The sequence below is a fragment of the Phyllostomus discolor genome, chromosome 6, assembly GCF_004126475.2.
Source record: "Phyllostomus discolor isolate MPI-MPIP mPhyDis1 chromosome 6, mPhyDis1.pri.v3, whole genome shotgun sequence".
In the NCBI taxonomy this organism is placed as follows: Eukaryota; Metazoa; Chordata; class Mammalia; order Chiroptera; family Phyllostomidae; genus Phyllostomus; species Phyllostomus discolor.
This window is the reverse complement of record NC_040908.2, coordinates 25,754,049-25,771,899: the sequence shown is the minus strand read 5'-3', so window position 1 is coordinate 25,771,899 and position 17,851 is coordinate 25,754,049. Positions and strand designations below refer to the sequence as shown.

Sequence of the window (17,851 nt, the reverse complement as noted above, 5' to 3'; positions counted from 1 at the left end):
CCCCACGAAGCAAAAGCTTCCTCAGTAGCCAACTTAGTTGGTGATGGTTTCTTTTCCATTCACAGGAACAAAGATGATACTGGATCCCAGCTGATTTTAATGGAAGAATTTCATTCATTTTCTTTCTCAAATGTTTTATTGTTCTTTTTATTTAAGAAATTATATATAAAAGTATGTGTTTTATTTTATTTTTTAAAGATTTTCATTTATTTATTATTTTAGAGTGAGGGGAAGGGAGGGAGATAGAGAGGGAGAGAAACATCAGTGTGTGGTTGCCTCTTGCACACCCCTAACTGGGGACATGGCCTGCAACCCAGGCATGTGCCCCAACTGGGAATTGAACCAGCGACCTTTCAGTTTGCAGGCCAGCACTCAATCCACTGAGCTACACCAGTGAGGGCTAAAAGTATGTGGTTTAAATCAGCTAAGCAGTTTAGATGGATATAAATATTCCAGCTCCTTAAAACAGATTTTAAAAGGTAAAAATAGCATAAATCCATAAACTCAGAAATGCTAATACAAAACCTCAATATAAGCCTAAATTCTCAAATATATATGGATCTAATGTAGCTGAATTTTCCCTCTATGGGACTCAGAAGTTAGTACCAATTTCCTCTCCCTTCACAAAGCACTTTTGTTCTTCTTCTTTTAAATCCTTTAAGATTTGAAGCCGTTCAACTGTTCTGCTGAAAACTATCTTTAGGAACAAAATATATTTCAATCATTACTCCTTTTTAGGGATACCTCCTTTAAATCAAAATGGAACATCTTATAATAAGATCTTTCTTATCTCACAGATAAAGAAAAAGCATCTACTGACTATCTTTAGGATTTCTATATCTTAGCCAGGAGGCAAGTTTTGTCATCCTTTACAGGAAAAAAGTTGCATGGCTCAAACATGCCAGCCAGGCTTGCAACTGAAAGTGGCATGACTGGGGTCAGAGCTGACATGCAACTTCAGGACACATTTAGGGGCACATGGTAATAACAGAATAGTCCACAATTCATTGATACATATGACCTTCAAAAAAAAAAAGAAAGAAAGAAAGATAAGCAAGACTGAATGCACTGCAAATGAGTACTCAAGCCATGTAAATGGTATGTGGTAATACAGATGATGCATGATTATGAAATGGAGACTGAACTGTACAAATAGGAAGGATGCTCAACCACAGATTTGGTCACTAGCTTGTAGAAACTAAATGTGTGTTTTCAGAAAATTCACCCAAAAGACTTTAAGATTCATTTATAAGTTGCTTAATTCTTCTAAGAAATCTATTGTTTGTTATCAAGGACTGTGAATTTCCAAAATACTGTATAACTGTATAAGGTTCAAGGGAAAACATGGTTTATACAAAGACGAGTTTTGATGAGAGAAAATTGGCAAATTTTATTCAAACCTAATGGATTCACATAAGACTGGACCGTGTGTCCCGGAGTTTCCCTGTACCAACACCCGTGGGGAGTGCGCAGAGGCTCCACCCCCCAGGTCAAGGTGCCTCGATCAGAGCTGCGGAGGCAGTTCCGTCGTGAAGCCCCGCTGGGGAGGACCCCCTCCCACCAATCTTTGGCTGAACACTACTCTCTCATAAAGGCTGCAGAGGTTTTAATGTTTTCTTTTCAAGTTGGCATGATACAAATGGCAGCAGACAAAAACAATGTTAAAAAAAATAAACCAAATAAAAGGCTGTACACAAGAACTTAAGTTTATTGCAAACAAAAACAAAAACAAAACAAAACAGAGAGAGAGGAAAAGAGAGAAAATGGTCAGAAGCACAACACAGAAGGTTAAGAATTTAAAAGCATCTTACATTCTGCCCTAATGGCAGCATAGTTAATAGGAACAAACGGCCGTCTCGCTGCCTGCCGCAGCCGGAGGGAATTTTTGCAGACCTGACGAGCAAATTTTGTGAAACACGTAGTGTGAAGGAAGAAAGCCTGGCGGGTCTTCACAGCAGACTTTGGGCTCCCAGTGTTCCGGACCGGCATCCCCTGCATGGCCTGGCGTGACACATGGCTTCGAACACGCGGGTCCTGCGGGATCAGACACCAACACACGTGTAAGGAACAGAGCTGGTCAAGCACAGTGCTATCTGCCTTATGCTCGAGGGAAAGTGCAGCTTTTAAATCTTCCACCGAAGCATCTATAACTTAATACGCTGCCCTGAAGAATTAAAAAGTGTGTACTTTTGGAAAGAAGGAGGGGACGTAGAGAAGAAAACTGGATTTGGAGTCAGGGGCGGGCATCTGTGATCCTACATTTTTGTTTTTAAAATTGACCCTAACATCCAAAAACTACATTCACAATAGTAAAGAACTGCCAATGGGTTAATTAGAGAATAAGTGAGAGAGAGAGAAAGAGAGAGAGAAAGTGAGTGTGTGTGTGTGTGTGTGTATGTGTGTGTGTGTGTTTATGTGTGTGTTAAATACTGAAGGACTCTTGAGATCCTGTTAGTGCTTGAATAGTCTCCCTCTGGTAGACTTGGGTGCTTGCTATCTGCCATGAGAATGATACCAAATTGTATTTCAACTGGTGTTCACCTCAAGATTGAGCCCACACCTCCTTGTGCCTCCTATGAGAGCCCAGGAATAGAATAAATGTTCGATTTGTTACTTTATGTAATAAGACAGATTTTTAGTAACGCTCTACTTATACTAAGGCCTCCTACACACATTGCTCTTTTGTCTCGGTAATCTCACAAGACAAATATTTTGAATATCTGAAAAGATGTGATTTGTCCCTGCCCCTCTCTCCACACCCACCATGAATATCGTGGTGCTTTGTTTAGCTATAAAAATAAGCTATGTTTGCTTTTTAATTATCTAACACTGCAATTTTGTTTTCAAGGACTGATCCAGGCACTGAAAAACACGACACTCCTGGAGGCCAAGAGGACTATCGCTCGAGTACCTCTGCAGGTGGGCTGGGAGACAGCTTCTCCTCTTCTGACTGCGTGGGCATTTTCAGGCCTCCGTATTTTTTCCAGTAGAGCCAACAGGTTGCACACAGTCTACATTGCATATTCGGCGGGCCCCAAGAATACCACTGGTGAGACTGTGTAGCTAAAGATGGAGGAAAAGGAAGAAAACACAAAGGGTGCTATAGAATTTGTAACATCAATATATAGAGTCAAATATTTCAAAAAAATATTCCAAATCTTTTTTCAGTTTACAATTTTATTCCCCGCCATGGGGAATAAAATATATACAGACATACATATCTTTCTCTCTCAAACCAAGTGCCTGTGGCATCTATTTAAGACAGGCTATTAGGTGAGGTATCCTATATTATATGTTGTGCCACTGAGGGAGTTTTTGTTAATTAAAGACATTTTCTATTGTGTACATTTCTGGAAATAATTAAAGCCTAAATCCAGGTTCCCAGACCTATGGTTCAGAAACAACTCGGAGTTCATGGTGCTCAGAGGTCCTTCACTGACAGAGGCAGGAATGTGACAGAAAAGGCATCTGGTTTTCATTCCTTTATTTTAATCAATAGACAAAATAATTATTTTAGAAAACAGATCCTTTCAAGCCTAAGTCCGTATCAAGTGAGTGTATGTAGCAGAGATTCACGCTTCAGACCTAGCGACTTGGTAGATCTTATCACATAGCCGGACACTGCAAACCCGTGCCAGTGCTGTTCTTCAGTTCAGATCCCTGCCATGACACGTGACGTGTCCCCATCTGAAGTCGGGAAACAATGGTGCTGAAACATTTAAGTTAATGAGGTGCAGAAAAACTATGACTATAATTCTGTAAATTTGCCTTGGAATATTCTTCCTCTGATCTGTAAGATATGGCGAATCAAAATGTTCAAACTGCATAGCAAGGTGTCAGCTAACACTTCACAAACCAATGGGGAAAAAAATATATAGCAATCATTGCAATCAAACTGTCTTTCAGTTTACTGAGAGTAATACTGTGCACTCATCATGTATTATTTTTTGGAGGACTCCTTGTAAGTAGCAGCCTAAAAACCTTTCCTCTTATAATTTAAAAACAGTAAGTTGATTGTTTAAAAAAAACACAAATTACAAGAACTCTGCATATTAGGGCATGGACTTATTTTGGATTCTGAAAACAAAATTTTATTCATGCTTAAATATACATTTTTACACAAACTAAGACACGTCATTTAATATTTGTCAACAAATGTCTTTCTCCATATCAAATTAATGACCATTTAAAAAGTGACAAAGAGCCCTGGCTGGCATAGCTCAGTGGATTGAGCGCAGGCTGTGAACCAAAGCATCGCAGGTTCGATTCCCAGTCAGGGGACATGTCTGGGTTGCAGGCCATGGCTCCCAGCAACCAAACATTGATGTTTCTCTCTCTCTCTCCCTCCCTTCCCTCTCTAATAAAAATAAATAAGTAAAATCTTTAAAAAAAGTGACAAAGAAAAAACACCAAATTCTTTCTATAATGATAAATCTTACATGTATATTATATTAAGATATATTTTATGATAGAAATTGTTTTAAAATATGAACATAAAATAAATATTATAAAATTAAAATAATTATTTGTCATGCAAACATAAAAATGGCAGAATAATTATTAAAATGGATATTTAAGATTATATATGTATAAAGGAATTTGCAAATAAAAAATAGGACAGATTAACTCATATCATTTGTCCGCAGGATTCTTTTTATCTTTATTTAAATATAAATACTTTGAAATCTAAGAATTTCCAATTCAAAGACATTTGTGATGCAATCCATGTATGAAATCTTGGCCAAAAAGAAGCTAATTTTCCATAAACTGTTTCCCCTCGTACTCCCAGGGCACAGAAAATGGTTAGACGTGCACCACTGCTATGAAGCCATCAATCTGTCTGGCTCCCACCTGCCTTGGTTTCAGGGGAGAAATTACATGTTTGGTTTTAAAAGCCGTTGCTGATGCTGAAACCTGGTGTGGAGCAGGGAGCAGAGTCACGGATGCCCTCATTCCTCTGTCCCCAGGGCAGCAGGCTCTGTAACCCTCAAAAGAGCTGCTGAGAGACAAAAACTAGGCACTAAGTAGACAATTAATAACCGTTAGTCTTCCTCCCTCTCCCAATCCAGGATACTTTGGTTGGAAGAAACACAGATAATAATGTCACCAATACCTCATTAAGAGATTATGTTGTTATTTGTGATTTTAAATAAACATAAAAAGTGTATCAACTATGTACCAATTCATTTCACTAACACAATATATATAATATAATAATGCCAGCCTCTGGTAGGTTTTAGACAGTGATAAATAAATCAGGACCCTAAGCCATGGCCGGTGGAGCTCAGTTGGCTGGAGCATCTCCCGTAAACCAAAGGTCTCGGGTTCAATTCCTGGTCAGGGCACATGCCTAGGTTGCAGATCCCGTCCCCAGTCAGAGCACACGTGAGAGGCAACCAATCCAACGTCTTGCTCCCTCCCTTCCCCTCTCTCTAAAAAATAAAGAAATTTTATTTTTTTTAAATTGGGACCCTGAGGCCAAAGCAAATACCACAGAATAGCATCATCTCCCAAACCTCTGCTCTGAGGGAATCTGGTCTGAGGACCACACACAGTTCTTCCCTACAGAATTATTTGTGGCCTTTAATTTGTCAAAGTACACTGAGAAACTCCAAAAGGGGATTTGGTATATTTCACGGGACCATGGTTTGCACACAGCCAATTAACAACTCCGAATGCAGCTTAGCTAACAATGCCGTCTGTGGATACTCACAAACACAGGACTCCAGAGAAGCAAATCCAAGGAAACCCAGGGCTTAAACACTCAGTGTCCAGGCAGAAGGGAAGGATGGGCATCTGGTCACTCCGAGGCTACCCTGTCCTGCCCTCTACGCAGTGCTGGCCTCACGCACCTCCCACCAGTGCCAGCACAGCTGCCTGCACGTCACGAAAGACAGGCCTCACCGGAGAAAATAAAGCCCCGCTGGAGGAAACTCACCATAGCAGCTCTCACAGGCGCGGCCTAAGAGGGGGTTCTGCGGCTGGAACGTGGTCCCCACAGCTCCATTCACAGCACCAGGCTTGCCATTGCTGGTAGATATTTGGTTGGGATTTGGTTTGCTGCTTTCAATGAAATGTAAAGTAAGGTCATAAAAATGACTTGTACAAAAAACAAGGCAAAAGGCTCTACATTTCATTACTGATTTATCTGAACTACACATAAACACATCTGAATGTTTGGCAAAGAAGAAATACACTGGAAAAGTGAACCCAGAGCAGCAGGTGTGTCTTGGTTGGACGCCAGCCAACAGACCAACAGGTCGCCGGTTTGATTCTGATCAGGGCACATGCCTGGGTTGTGGGTTTGGTCCCCAGTCAGGGCACATACAGAGGCAGCCAATCAATGTTTCTCTCCCTCTCTTTCTCCCTCCCTTGCCCTCTCTCTAAAATCAAAAATTAAAATTAAAAAAAAAAAAAGAAGTCAAACCATTCATCTTTACAAAACAAGGCTATATACAAACCAATCTCTTATGCCTGACACAAAATTAATACAGCCATATCTCTCCTCCACCCAAATACAATTTCTTTAGGACACCCTCTGATGCATTTGAAGATATACATTATTAAGCTTTCCCAGGTATCACAGATTCTCTTGAGAAAATAAAATCCTTTTACAGATCACATAAATTAAGCCAAAGGTGATGTGCTATGCTCGGATAAAACCACCGAGCCGCCCCTGCTGACTCCCGAGGGGGCTGCAGGAAAGCAGCGCGCCCCACACACGCGCTGGGCGTCAACAGGGCGCCTCCAGAGTTGAGGCGCTTCAGCAGCTTCTGACCGCTCGCGACGATAATTTCTGTTATGTCTGAGCTTCTTTGAGGAAGATTAAACAGCATTCAGAATTAGAAAAACCAATATATATATTTTGAGGTTTTTGTCTTCAAGAAAAAAATTTTAGGAGGAAAAAGGTGACATCTACCAGAAGTGTACACGCAAATTTCCCAAAGGCCATACTTCCCCAGAACATGTAGCCCAGATTACCTGCGTGCTTGCTGTGCGAACATGGCTAACCTGTCCCCACCTAGGGTGGGCTAAGTCCCCTGCTCACAAGCCACGCCCCATAATATTGGACTGGCCAAAAAGTCTGTAGGGTTTTTTTCTGAAAAACGAAAGGCACATTTTTCATTTTCACCAATTACTTTATTGATTTGGGTATTTTGAGTATGTTGGCTATCTTCTGTGTGGTAAAATGTGCATTGTTCTCAATTACTGTCTCGATTTCATCACTATCGACTTCAACTGGTCTACGTGACCACGGAGCACCGTCCAGTAAATCTCCAGCACAAAACTTCACAAACCACTTTTGACATGTTCGATCAGTGATAGCACCTTCTCCATACACAGCACAAATCCTTTTTTTGTGTTTCAGTTGCAATTTTACCTTTCTTGAAATAATAAAGAATATGCCAAAAAATCGTGGGTATTTTCTTCCATCTTCAATATTAAAATGGCTACACAAAAATTCACCAATTTTGATTTTTTTAAAATGCACGGATGATGTGACAGCTGTCACAATACAATCTAACACAATTGTTTCAAATGAAGTTAAAGGCAACTAAGTGCTACTAGAGCCATCTTACAGAAAAAAACAAACTTTTTAGCCAACCCAATACTGCACAGGTATACATAATATGCCCTCAATAAACTCATAATTCATTTAACATGCATTTTTTCTGTGCCTGACCCAAAGGAGCTTTCCCATCTATTTGAGAGAAATTAATGCTGAATGACTAACTGCTGAACACTTCTATTTTCCGTGGTGACTACAGTAATGAGAGATCACTACTCTAAAGACACTTGGGGTTTCCACACAGAGTCGGTTCAGAAGTGTCTTCTTTGCCATTTCGCACTCTCACGGTACCAATTACCAGCAAAAGCCTAGTACGTAAACTTGGCCTGGTGGCAAATTAAGATTTCTTCCTGGCTTTATTACTGTAACTCTTGGTGAAAAACCTCCACCACCCCCAGATGAAATCATTCAATCTCTGAGCGCTCTGAGGTTGCTATTCTGTACAAAGGGCTATTATTTACATTTCTAACCTGTGCCAGCAATGTGTCTTGAAGACAAACTGGTTTTAAAAACACATTTTAAGCCAAAAAAAGTATTTCTCTTCTTATAGTTTTCATTTGGAAATGTACAAAATGAAAAGTGGTGATTTAGAATGACTAAGATTTCCAAGGGACATAATAATATTTCTGATTTTAAAAATCTGCTATAGACAGACAGACATGCTGGCCCCTTGAAATTAAACGACCTTCCAAAAATACAAAAATTTCTGACATTTAACCTGTGGTTAAATATACGTGGAGAAAAAGAGCTAATACAAATTTACAGTTGAGTTGTCTGAAAAAAAAATAAGAGTAAACACAATTTCAGCAGTTCACCTGAAGCTAGAATGCTACTTAACTGAGTAAACTACTGACCTTAACATTATAATAATTACAAGAGGAAAACAAGTGTGCAGAGACTGAATACAGGCATGTGAATCACTTAAACTATGTTTTGCAAAACCAAGAACCTACAGATTAATTCTCAGGGGAGAAATGATAGATGCTAACATGACCATCCGAATAAACTTTCACTCTAAGCCAAACATATGAAAAAGGTTTCAAAGTCACAGTACACGCAACTGCCCTTCTTTGATTTGATCTCAAGTCCCTCCTCCCCACATCTTTGCTCCAGGCTCTACCCCTCCTGCCCTCTTGGTTCCCTTTCCTGGACCCTCCTCACTAACATGTAACATATTTCTCCTATTTTAAAAATTCTCACGTTTCTCCACCCCAACCTACTCTGCAAAGCCAAGAGCTCTCTCCTGACTGTCATTTCCAGCCAGGTTTCTTGAGAGCTGCGAGTCCTCACTGCATGCAGCTTCCTGGCTCACCTGGCGTCCTTGCCGCTCCATTCAAGATCACTGATGACCTCCATGTTGCTCAATTCCCTGGCTATTTTTCACCAGCATCTGACACTGTTAATCTCTTTCCCTCCTTGAAACACACTCCTCTCTCAGTTTTGAGGATAATGCACTCACCTTACCATCCTTTTATAGCTTTCATACTTTATATGACATATAAATACCCGATTTAAGCTTGGCCCAAGGCACCTTTTTCTTATTGCTCCTCCTAAGAAATCTCATCCATGGTTTAAAACAAACACAGTATTATGTGCTGATGAAGCTCAAATTGGTATCTCTAGCCCAGAACTTTCCATTGAGTTTAAGACCAATATATCTGACAGTATATTCAACACCTCTTTATGGACACGACAAACTCAGAACGACCTGATCTGGTTCTCTGCCACAGTTTCTTAGCCTGGTAAAGAGCATGGCAAGCCACACAGCTGTGCTAGCAGAAACCTCACACTCAACCCTGACACGGGCCCTCCGCTCCTAGAATCACCCCCAGGTGATCAATCACCCCCAGGCAGAGAGCCCCATTTCCAGGGCCACAACTCCAGGTCAACCTACTACCATCTTCCCTCCCCACAAACTTCACAACTGGTCTCCTTACATCCACTCTTACTCCCTTGCCCAAACCATTCTCCAAAATATAGCCAGTGATTTTAAAGTATAAATTTGATCATAATACTTCCTTGTTTAAAATCCACTTCCACTCTTCATCAGAGGGACAAACCCCTGGCCCTTGCCTACCACACCGGCCACAGAAGAGCTATTCGCCCTCTTGGTGCTTGTCACACTGGGCGACAAGCTGTTTGACATCTTCCTCCCCATATGAGAATGCAGCCCGTCTTCTTAACCTTTCTACCTCCAGTACTGAGCTGAGTGCTCTGCACAGAGGAAACTGCCAGGCTCAGAAGACTGATAGTATGAAATCATTCTCAATACATTATTTGTTTTTAAATATTCTATTTCAGAGTTAACTGGGAAGTTCTTCAAAGGACTCAAATTCTTAATCCAACTCAGTACTGCAGCTTCATATGTTCTACTGATGTACATGGTATATATAACTTCTTCAAGAAGTACAATTAAAAACTGTTTTGAGCTCCAAAAATCACTCGCTTGGATCAGGAGTTGGTATAGTAAAATATTTTAAGTTTTGTTGACATCATAATTCTATCGTAACCACTGAACTGTGCAATTATAGCACTAAAGCAGACACAGACAACACATAAATGAATGAATATGACTGTGTTCCAATAACACTTTATTTATTAAAAAACAGTTCTGGCTGGTGTGGCTCAGTGGATTGAGTGCCGGCCTGCAAACCAAAGGGTTGCCAGTGTGATTCCCTGTCAGGGCACATGCCTGGGTTGCAGGCCAGGTCCCCAGTGTGGGGTGTGCAAGAAACAACCACACATTGATGTTTCTCTTCCTCTCTTTCTCCCTCCCTCCTCCTGTCTACAACATAAATAAATGAAATCCCCCCCCCCCAAACAAAAGACAAACAAACAAAAACCACACTGCCCTGGCCAGTGTGGCTCAGTTGGTTGGAGCACTGTCCCACATACTGAAAGGTCACAGGTTCCATTCTTTCCACATGACTAGAAGACTAAAAAACCTAGACTGCAGGTTCAGTCCAGGTTGGGGAGCCTGTGAGAGGCAAACAATCAACGTTTCTCCCACCCCATCTTTCTAAAAGCATTGAAAAAAAAAAATGTCCTCCAGGGAGGATTTGAAGAAGGAAGATGGAAGAGGGAAGAGGGAAGAGGGAAGAAGGAAGAGGGAAGAGGGAAGAAGGAAGAAGAAGAAGAAGAAGAAGAAGGTGGTAGCAGGTCAGATTTGGTCCACAGACTATAATTGACTGGTCTCTGACTTTGATCAAGGCTCCAAAGTCAATGCAAAACAGAATAGAAACAATTATCTGGGTTACTTGGTGAGTCTTGGTTAAGTATACTTGTCCTTTGATGTGACAGCATGGTAAAGTACAAGAAAGCTGGTATGCTTGCTTTTGAAAATCTAAGACACAAATCACAACAGTATTTTCTTTGGGGAGTTATTCTTTTATAAATTAGTCAAATAAAATATAAACTTTTCAAAAATACTAGAAACCATTATGCAGAAGGGACATTGCAGCTCTGAATAAAAATTATGGACCCTGTAAATTACATGTTATCTGCTTGGAGATAAAAGATTAGTAAGAACAGTACAATTCATTTTCTATGAGACCTCCTATATATACAAATGTCTTAATACGTCAAAATTCAGTAAATAAAAGGTTTAGTACAAAACCACTGTACTTCGCTCCCATAGAGTGAGAAAAATCTTACAGCTAGAACTTTGCAGTAAGTCTTGTTTTAAACCCACCCCCAAACCTAGGACAGCACTATATACATGATGCTCGATAAACTAGATTTTCCTGAACAAACACATGACAGAACTCTACAGATACCAAGAACAAGATTGCAAGTCGTTTAAAACATAGCGCATGAAAAGAATACTGGCATTCATTTTGATACAACAATGATTTCTAAGTCCAAAGGAAAATGATGGAATGCTAGACCAAGTCAATCAAAAGATATTCATTATTTATCAAATATTTACAAAGTATGATTCTACTTACTTTCCCATTCTTACTAACCATCCTTCTAAGCAAATAACATAAAATTACTATACCCCAAAGGGCAATGCGCATTACCCAAACAAAATCCATTCTACCATGGACAAGTTTCCTAAGTTGGTAGCTCTCTGAAACACAGTTGCTTCAAGCAGTGGCATGTCACAGGCTGGCTTCCTGACACGCCCCCTGCAGCTGCGTCTGAGCACAATACAGGGCCGCTCTCCCCCTAGTCCTCCTGCGGTCTGCTGGGTGTTTCCCCCACCAGCCATCTTTCTCTCTGAAAACACCAGTGCAGTGGTCAGGGGAAGCAAGTCTCATGCTTTGTGGCGGAAGAAAACAAGATACACAAAAAATTCAAATTTGGCTGACACTGCCCCACATGACACATTTTGCTTTGATAGCATTAATACCATGACAAGCATTTTAAAAGATTTCCGTTACTTACTAAGTTGGGATGTACACTTGTTTCAGTTTACTCTCAGCTTCTGCAGCTTTTAGACGTTTCTAATTCAAAAGATGGATAAAATATGTTACATGCAACGCCTAAGAATTATTACCACTTCATGGTTTTAAAAAATTCACAAGAAAATCATGTATTAAAGCAAAATTAAAAGATTGCCACTTTAGGGCATATAGTAGTTTGTAAGAAAATTAAGCAGCAATAATTTGTAAGAAAAGTCACTAGATTCTCAGATACAGAACTATAAGTATTAATAACATTTTAGACATAGATTTTAAAAATAAAGCAATGAACAACTCCGTTCCCCACATAAGTAAATCAACAGAACTTGTAAGTAACCATTTTCACTTTTCAAATTTATTTTTTGACCTTATTTCTTTTTTTGTTTTTCTGAGAGGAAAAAAAAAACCACACATAATCTTTACTTTTAGAAAAATATTCAGAGATGATTAGTTTTCAAAGTCCATGCAAAAGAAAAGAGATAGTAACTATTCTAAATACAATTAAATAAGCATTTACCCTCAAATGTTGGGAGATATGCAGTATACTTTAAAGCTTGGCTGAACTCACATCAGATTTTAGGAACCAATTAGGAGCCAAATGCAGGAAAGGAATGGGAAAAAGATTATGTAGTCAGATCCAGAGACTGATCAACACAATAATGAATGCAAATAGGGAAGGAAAATAATATATGGTAGATATCCAAAAATAAGACAAACCAAAATATTTCTCCTCGTTTTCTTAATGAGGAGTGAACAAAAGCATTTAGGGGGACAACTTAAAACTTTTAGGGACAGAGTTAAAATTTCTGAAAGTAATTTTATCCAAACATTTTCAACCATCCCTGATGTTATTATTATCTCTGCCACCTTTGGGGGCTCTTTTTGCTTTAAATAACATGGGTTTTCAGAGCACATGGTCTTCACTTGTAGCTAAACTGTCTCAAATAAGCACTTTTTGAATTATATATGATGCTGACACAGGAAAATTTTCAGCAAGCCATGGGTTGGCTGGCATTCACTATTCTCATTCTCAACAACTCACTATAATGAGACAGTGATTCTTACAGTGTATTTTTACAGCACCCAACACATGCCACTATGCAATCACATACTTAGGAAATAAAATGTCTGTACTAAACATATATGCCCCTTTCTTTACCCATTCTGACATGTGACTAGAAGACTATAAAAACAAGTATTAACTGAAGTCACTTCAGGAAAATATGCTTTTTCCCAAGTAGTATTACTCAAAATAAGTAACTGAAAGAATTGCCTCAGTTTGGGACATGTGGGAAGGACTCAAAAACAAATGATTCCCTGCTTTTAAAAATACTTTTGGATAAAAATGTATGTACGGTACCAAAACATCAAACGAGCAAGACTAACTTCTACAGGTAAGATGACAGGTGTAGGGGATATAGTCACACAAATGTCATATAAAGAGGTTTCAAAATAAATTATATGGTTATGGCATTAGTCTAAATTTTTAATACTGTAAAATAACTTGTTCAAAAGGTTTGTGCCAACTTCAAATCTTAGGTCATCTCCTTCAAGTAAACTCACAAAGACGTTAGGATTAGGCACCTGGCAAGGAAAATACTGCCTCTCTAGTGGTATCTTTCCCTGTTGTCTTTCCAAAATAGCCATCATAATAAATTCTGAAGTAAAAAAAAAAAATAAGACTAAAATCTTAATATAGCATCTTAAGGCTATAAAATCATGCAATTTAAGAGTCTAGAAAACATAAAACAAAACAAATTTAAAATTAAGCATACTGCCAAGAAATACTAAAATATGACCAGAAAGTTCACTTTAATGCAATCATAATGGTAGCAATATAAAAAAATTACCTGCTGTACATATCTGTCAGTAGTTTTCCACATGTAATAATATTCAATGATGCTCGTCAATGATTTCCAAGGGAGCTGAAAAAATATTCAACATGAAAATAAAAACAAGCTGCTACAGCAACTGCTTTCCTTTAAAACCAATACTTTAAAATAATGAGGCAAATATCCATGTGGAAGATTCATTCAATTTACAGAAACGGAAATTAATTCTTAGCACAGGGTATCCCAAACAAGTCACATTCAGTTAGAGACTAATACAACACATTTCATTTCTCACTTCTATTTTGTTAAAAATTATAAACCTTATGACCAATACTATTTTATGATTTACTCAGGAAAGTTGTTCTCAGGTTATATAGGTGAAGTTGGAACACAAATTTTACATATGATATTTAAGTAGATTTACCCAGAGTTACTTTTACTTCCACAGACATCAGCTACAACTGGGTGTCATTTGGTCTCTGGTATATTTTTCATCCTTTAAAAAACTGTTCTGACCTATTTTAGTTGTAAATAAAACCAAAACTTACCATAAATCTCTGGGGGAGAAAAAGAACATAGCCCAGAGTGGTTCATAGTGGAAAAACAGAAAGCTTGCCCTTGTTTTTTTGTTTAAAGATTTGATTTATTTTTAGAGGAGGGAAAGGAAGGGAAAAAGAGAGGGAGAAAAACATCGATGTGTGACAGAGAGGGAGAAAAACATCGATGTACAAGAGAAACACTGGCGGGCTGCCTCTCACACGCACCCAACTGGGGACCTGGCCCACACCTCAGGCGTGGTGTGGAAATCAAGTAAGTGATGACCTTTCGGTCTGCAGGACATCGCCCAACCCACTGAGCCACTCATCAGGGCCTTTGTTATTTTTCATTATTCAAAAATGGCTGAATGAGTTCCCAGTCACCAGACCCACAACCAAATAATATATTCAGCATGTCCCTCTGTAAAGGGAGATCCGTTCGCTATAGTCATCCAAGATGCAAATCGAGGCAGATCGAATTTCCCACAAAATGACTGACGACGACGTTCACAATTTCAGCTGCAGTAGCAGATTTTACAGACAGGTGACTCGGCATCCTGACTGCCATCCAGCGGTGCCTGATGCACCGTCGGGGTCCGAGCTACAACAGCACTTCCCAAACCTAGTAAGTTATATAATGTCTAATCAATGGGTTCTATGCCTGAAACTGTTATAACATTGTATGCCAACTGTAACTGAAAAATAAAAAAATATTTAAAGTCAAAAACCAGTACTTTCCAGACTGCACTGCAGCTTGCGATCGCGTGTGAAACACCCATGCAATTCCTACCACCTCCACATTTCACCCACCTATTTGGTCTGAAGAGAAAACAGACGGAATTTATTTTAAGTTTAACTGGGTGGCAACTCCAGCAGCAGTTACAAATGTGGTCTCTCCTTGGAGGACCCAAATCTGTACAGTCACTGGAATTCACATCGCAACTAAAGCAAACAGTGCTCTCCGTTCCAACAAGCAATCTAGTGGAGCTTGAGGGCTCTGAGCAATGGTTTGAAGGGCTTACAAGAGCACGCCCAGACCTCAGAGGGTATGACCTCACAAGACACTGGCAGTGTCCCCTAGGGTTTTATGCAAGCTAAAACCTCTCCATCTCCTAACAAGTCTTGTGAGAAATAACCCCTGACATTTAATTAGCTGGAAGCCTGAGAAAGAAAACCAACGGACCCTCGTAACCTGAGCTTCATCACGACCCGGACCTTATCTGGGGGTGAGCCACGAAGTCCTAGTCGGGCGTGCTCAGCACCACCAGGCCCTCATCATGGAGCGGAGCAGGTTGCAAACACGTGAAGAACACGCCCCAGCCTAGTGTGCCCACTCCAGCCTAGTGTGCCCACTCCTAATGCAGTGTCGTTTCTCCCTCAACCCTCAGCTGGGGCTCCGTGGGCGTTCCCTGTGACACGTCAGTTGAGGAGGACAAGGGTGTGACTGTGCAGACGGTTCTGCATGATATACTGGCACCAACTGGAACAACACAGCTGCCGAATTTCAGTCTGGAGCAGGAGCGGCTCTGAAGCACAGTGAAGGAGGAGACCCTTTTGGAAGGTGGAACACGGGAGTGAACACCTGGCTTTCTACTTTGAGCTGAGGGAGCCAGCCAGCAGTACTAACCCACGCCCATTCGTGGGCAGGGGTTATTCACTTGTCGCAACCATCAGGGACTCAAAAGGAACCAGGTTAGAATGCCGGGGACCATGAGGCTCAGAAAAGAGGTCTGCAGGCAGACAACCAGGACGGGCCTGAGCGTGAGGATATTTGCGTCCTCGTGCTCACTCCCAGGCTCCCTCTGCAGACAAGACTCTCATTAATATCAGGTGGGTAAGTTATCTCCTCTACGGTGATCAGTCGGCCTCTCCTCCTAACCACACCAATGAAGACTCAAGACACATACACAGAGTGGACACAGAGGCAAGGAGACAGATCACACACGGGTGCCACCACATGGATGTCCTCTCACCAAATCTGATCTGATCACTCCAGGTGTCCAAACTGCAAGGAAGAGCGTGCACTGGGCCTCCAACATGGCACCCTTCCTGGTAACCTGTCAGGTACGTTAAACTCTCAGCATCCTGGAATAGCAGCCGTCTATCCTCATCGAACAGACTCTCAGTCTGAACATGATCTGCCTTTTCTGCCTGTCGTGTATTGGCTAGCAATACCACCCACAGAGTATGAAAGACTTATTCCCACCAAATACTGCTTCTAATCAGGGCTCAGAACCCTTAAGAATGAAGGTTTGGGTCACCCTACCAGACTGAGAACTCGGGTTATTAAAGGTACTGAGGGGAGAAGGACAGTGGGGGAATTCAATTCTGAATCCCAGCGAAGGCCTCAGGATAAACCTCAGAAGCAGAAAAGACGACTAAAGAAGCCACACGTACTTCTGCCCTTGCTTGGTATGATTACTTTCCGTCTGTACCCCAATTCCCTTTCTATTTCTTTGTAAGGTCTCTTGGTGGTAGTTTTAGTATTGTAATTTATTGTAGAAGCTACAAGCAATAAAGTCTGGGTTGTGGCTCAAACCAGAGGAAGAATAAACATCAACCAAAGTGAAAGTAAATTTGGGCCTCCCCTCTGAAGAAATGGCACCACATTTTCTAATGGTTCAGGGATCATTACTGTTGCTTACAAAGACGGAAGCAAAGCAAGGATGGATGTTCAGTAGCCAAAGAAGTGAGTGTGGGAGCTACTATACATCCACTTCCAAACCACTGGCTTATCTTCCTTGAAGCTCTAAGCGGTATTTTTCTCAGACGCCCTTGAATGAGGGTGCGGGCATAGGGGCTGGGTTAGCCACACTGGCAAACCCGAATGACATGTAGATACGGAAGTGGGCAACATCAAAATGAGGCCGCGTGCAGGGAGACCAGGCAGTTTGGCCAGCACAGTGGTTGAGACATCAGGCTCTCCTAGGCCATGTCCGACCTTTCAGCGATCGAAGCTTGAAACCATGGATGCGAAGCTGCAGAGGGCACGGGCGTTTCCACTGTTTCTGAAAGAACAGCATCCAAGCCTGGCTCTCTAGTCTTCCCAAAGATTCTATGAGAACCTAACATCCTCCATTCCTTTCTGCTTATATTAGATACAGTGAATTCTGTACTCAGCAACTAAGAACTCTGACCAATATAACCCATACATTTATTCTTTATTCTATACTCAGTGAGGTTGAGTTTCTCTCACCCATACTCAAAAGCACTCTAATACAAAAATTAGTAAAGAGTGAAGTGTCTAAAGAACAGACCCTAGAGATGTGGCATTTAATGACAGGCTCACAGTGGAGCAGAGACAAAGCATGACTAGTAGTACAGGCAGCAGTTTTTGTAGTAGGGCTGCTGCTAGAACGCTGTCAGTGTGGGGTCAGATACTGCTCTAGGCTTCACAAGTCCCGGTTGTGAAGCATCTAAAATTGGATCCCCGGAAACTCCTGGAGGTTCTGTTAGCCTTCTAACACCCTATAATAGCTTTCTTTCTCCTTAAACTGGCTCACTCAA

At 40.7% G+C, this 17,851-nt stretch overlaps 1 protein-coding gene and 1 long non-coding RNA gene across 2 annotated transcripts in view; one reads left to right on the top strand and one right to left on the bottom strand.

Annotated features, from left to right (window-relative positions):
• Window positions 1-10,546, top strand: part of LOC118501069 — a 28,208-nt gene extending 17,662 nt beyond the window's left edge. The window contains exons 3-4 of the long non-coding RNA XR_004903643.1: window positions 2,072-2,076; window positions 10,533-10,546. This is a non-coding gene — a long non-coding RNA (uncharacterized LOC118501069). The remainder of the gene's footprint in view (window positions 1-2,071; window positions 2,077-10,532) is intronic.
• The window catches only part of MTA3 (metastasis associated 1 family member 3), a 165,564-nt gene that overhangs the window by 24,471 nt on the left and 123,242 nt on the right, over window positions 1-17,851 (bottom strand). Inside the window, exons 11-15 of the mRNA XM_028516324.2 lie at window positions 13,827-13,901; window positions 11,960-12,018; window positions 5,939-6,063; window positions 2,912-3,063; window positions 1,812-2,034 (exon numbers count right to left, since the gene is read on the bottom strand). Coding sequence (XP_028372125.1) covers window positions 1,812-2,034; window positions 2,912-3,063; window positions 5,939-6,063; window positions 11,960-12,018; window positions 13,827-13,901 — 634 coding nt within the window. The remainder of the gene's footprint in view (window positions 1-1,811; window positions 2,035-2,911; window positions 3,064-5,938; window positions 6,064-11,959; window positions 12,019-13,826; window positions 13,902-17,851) is intronic.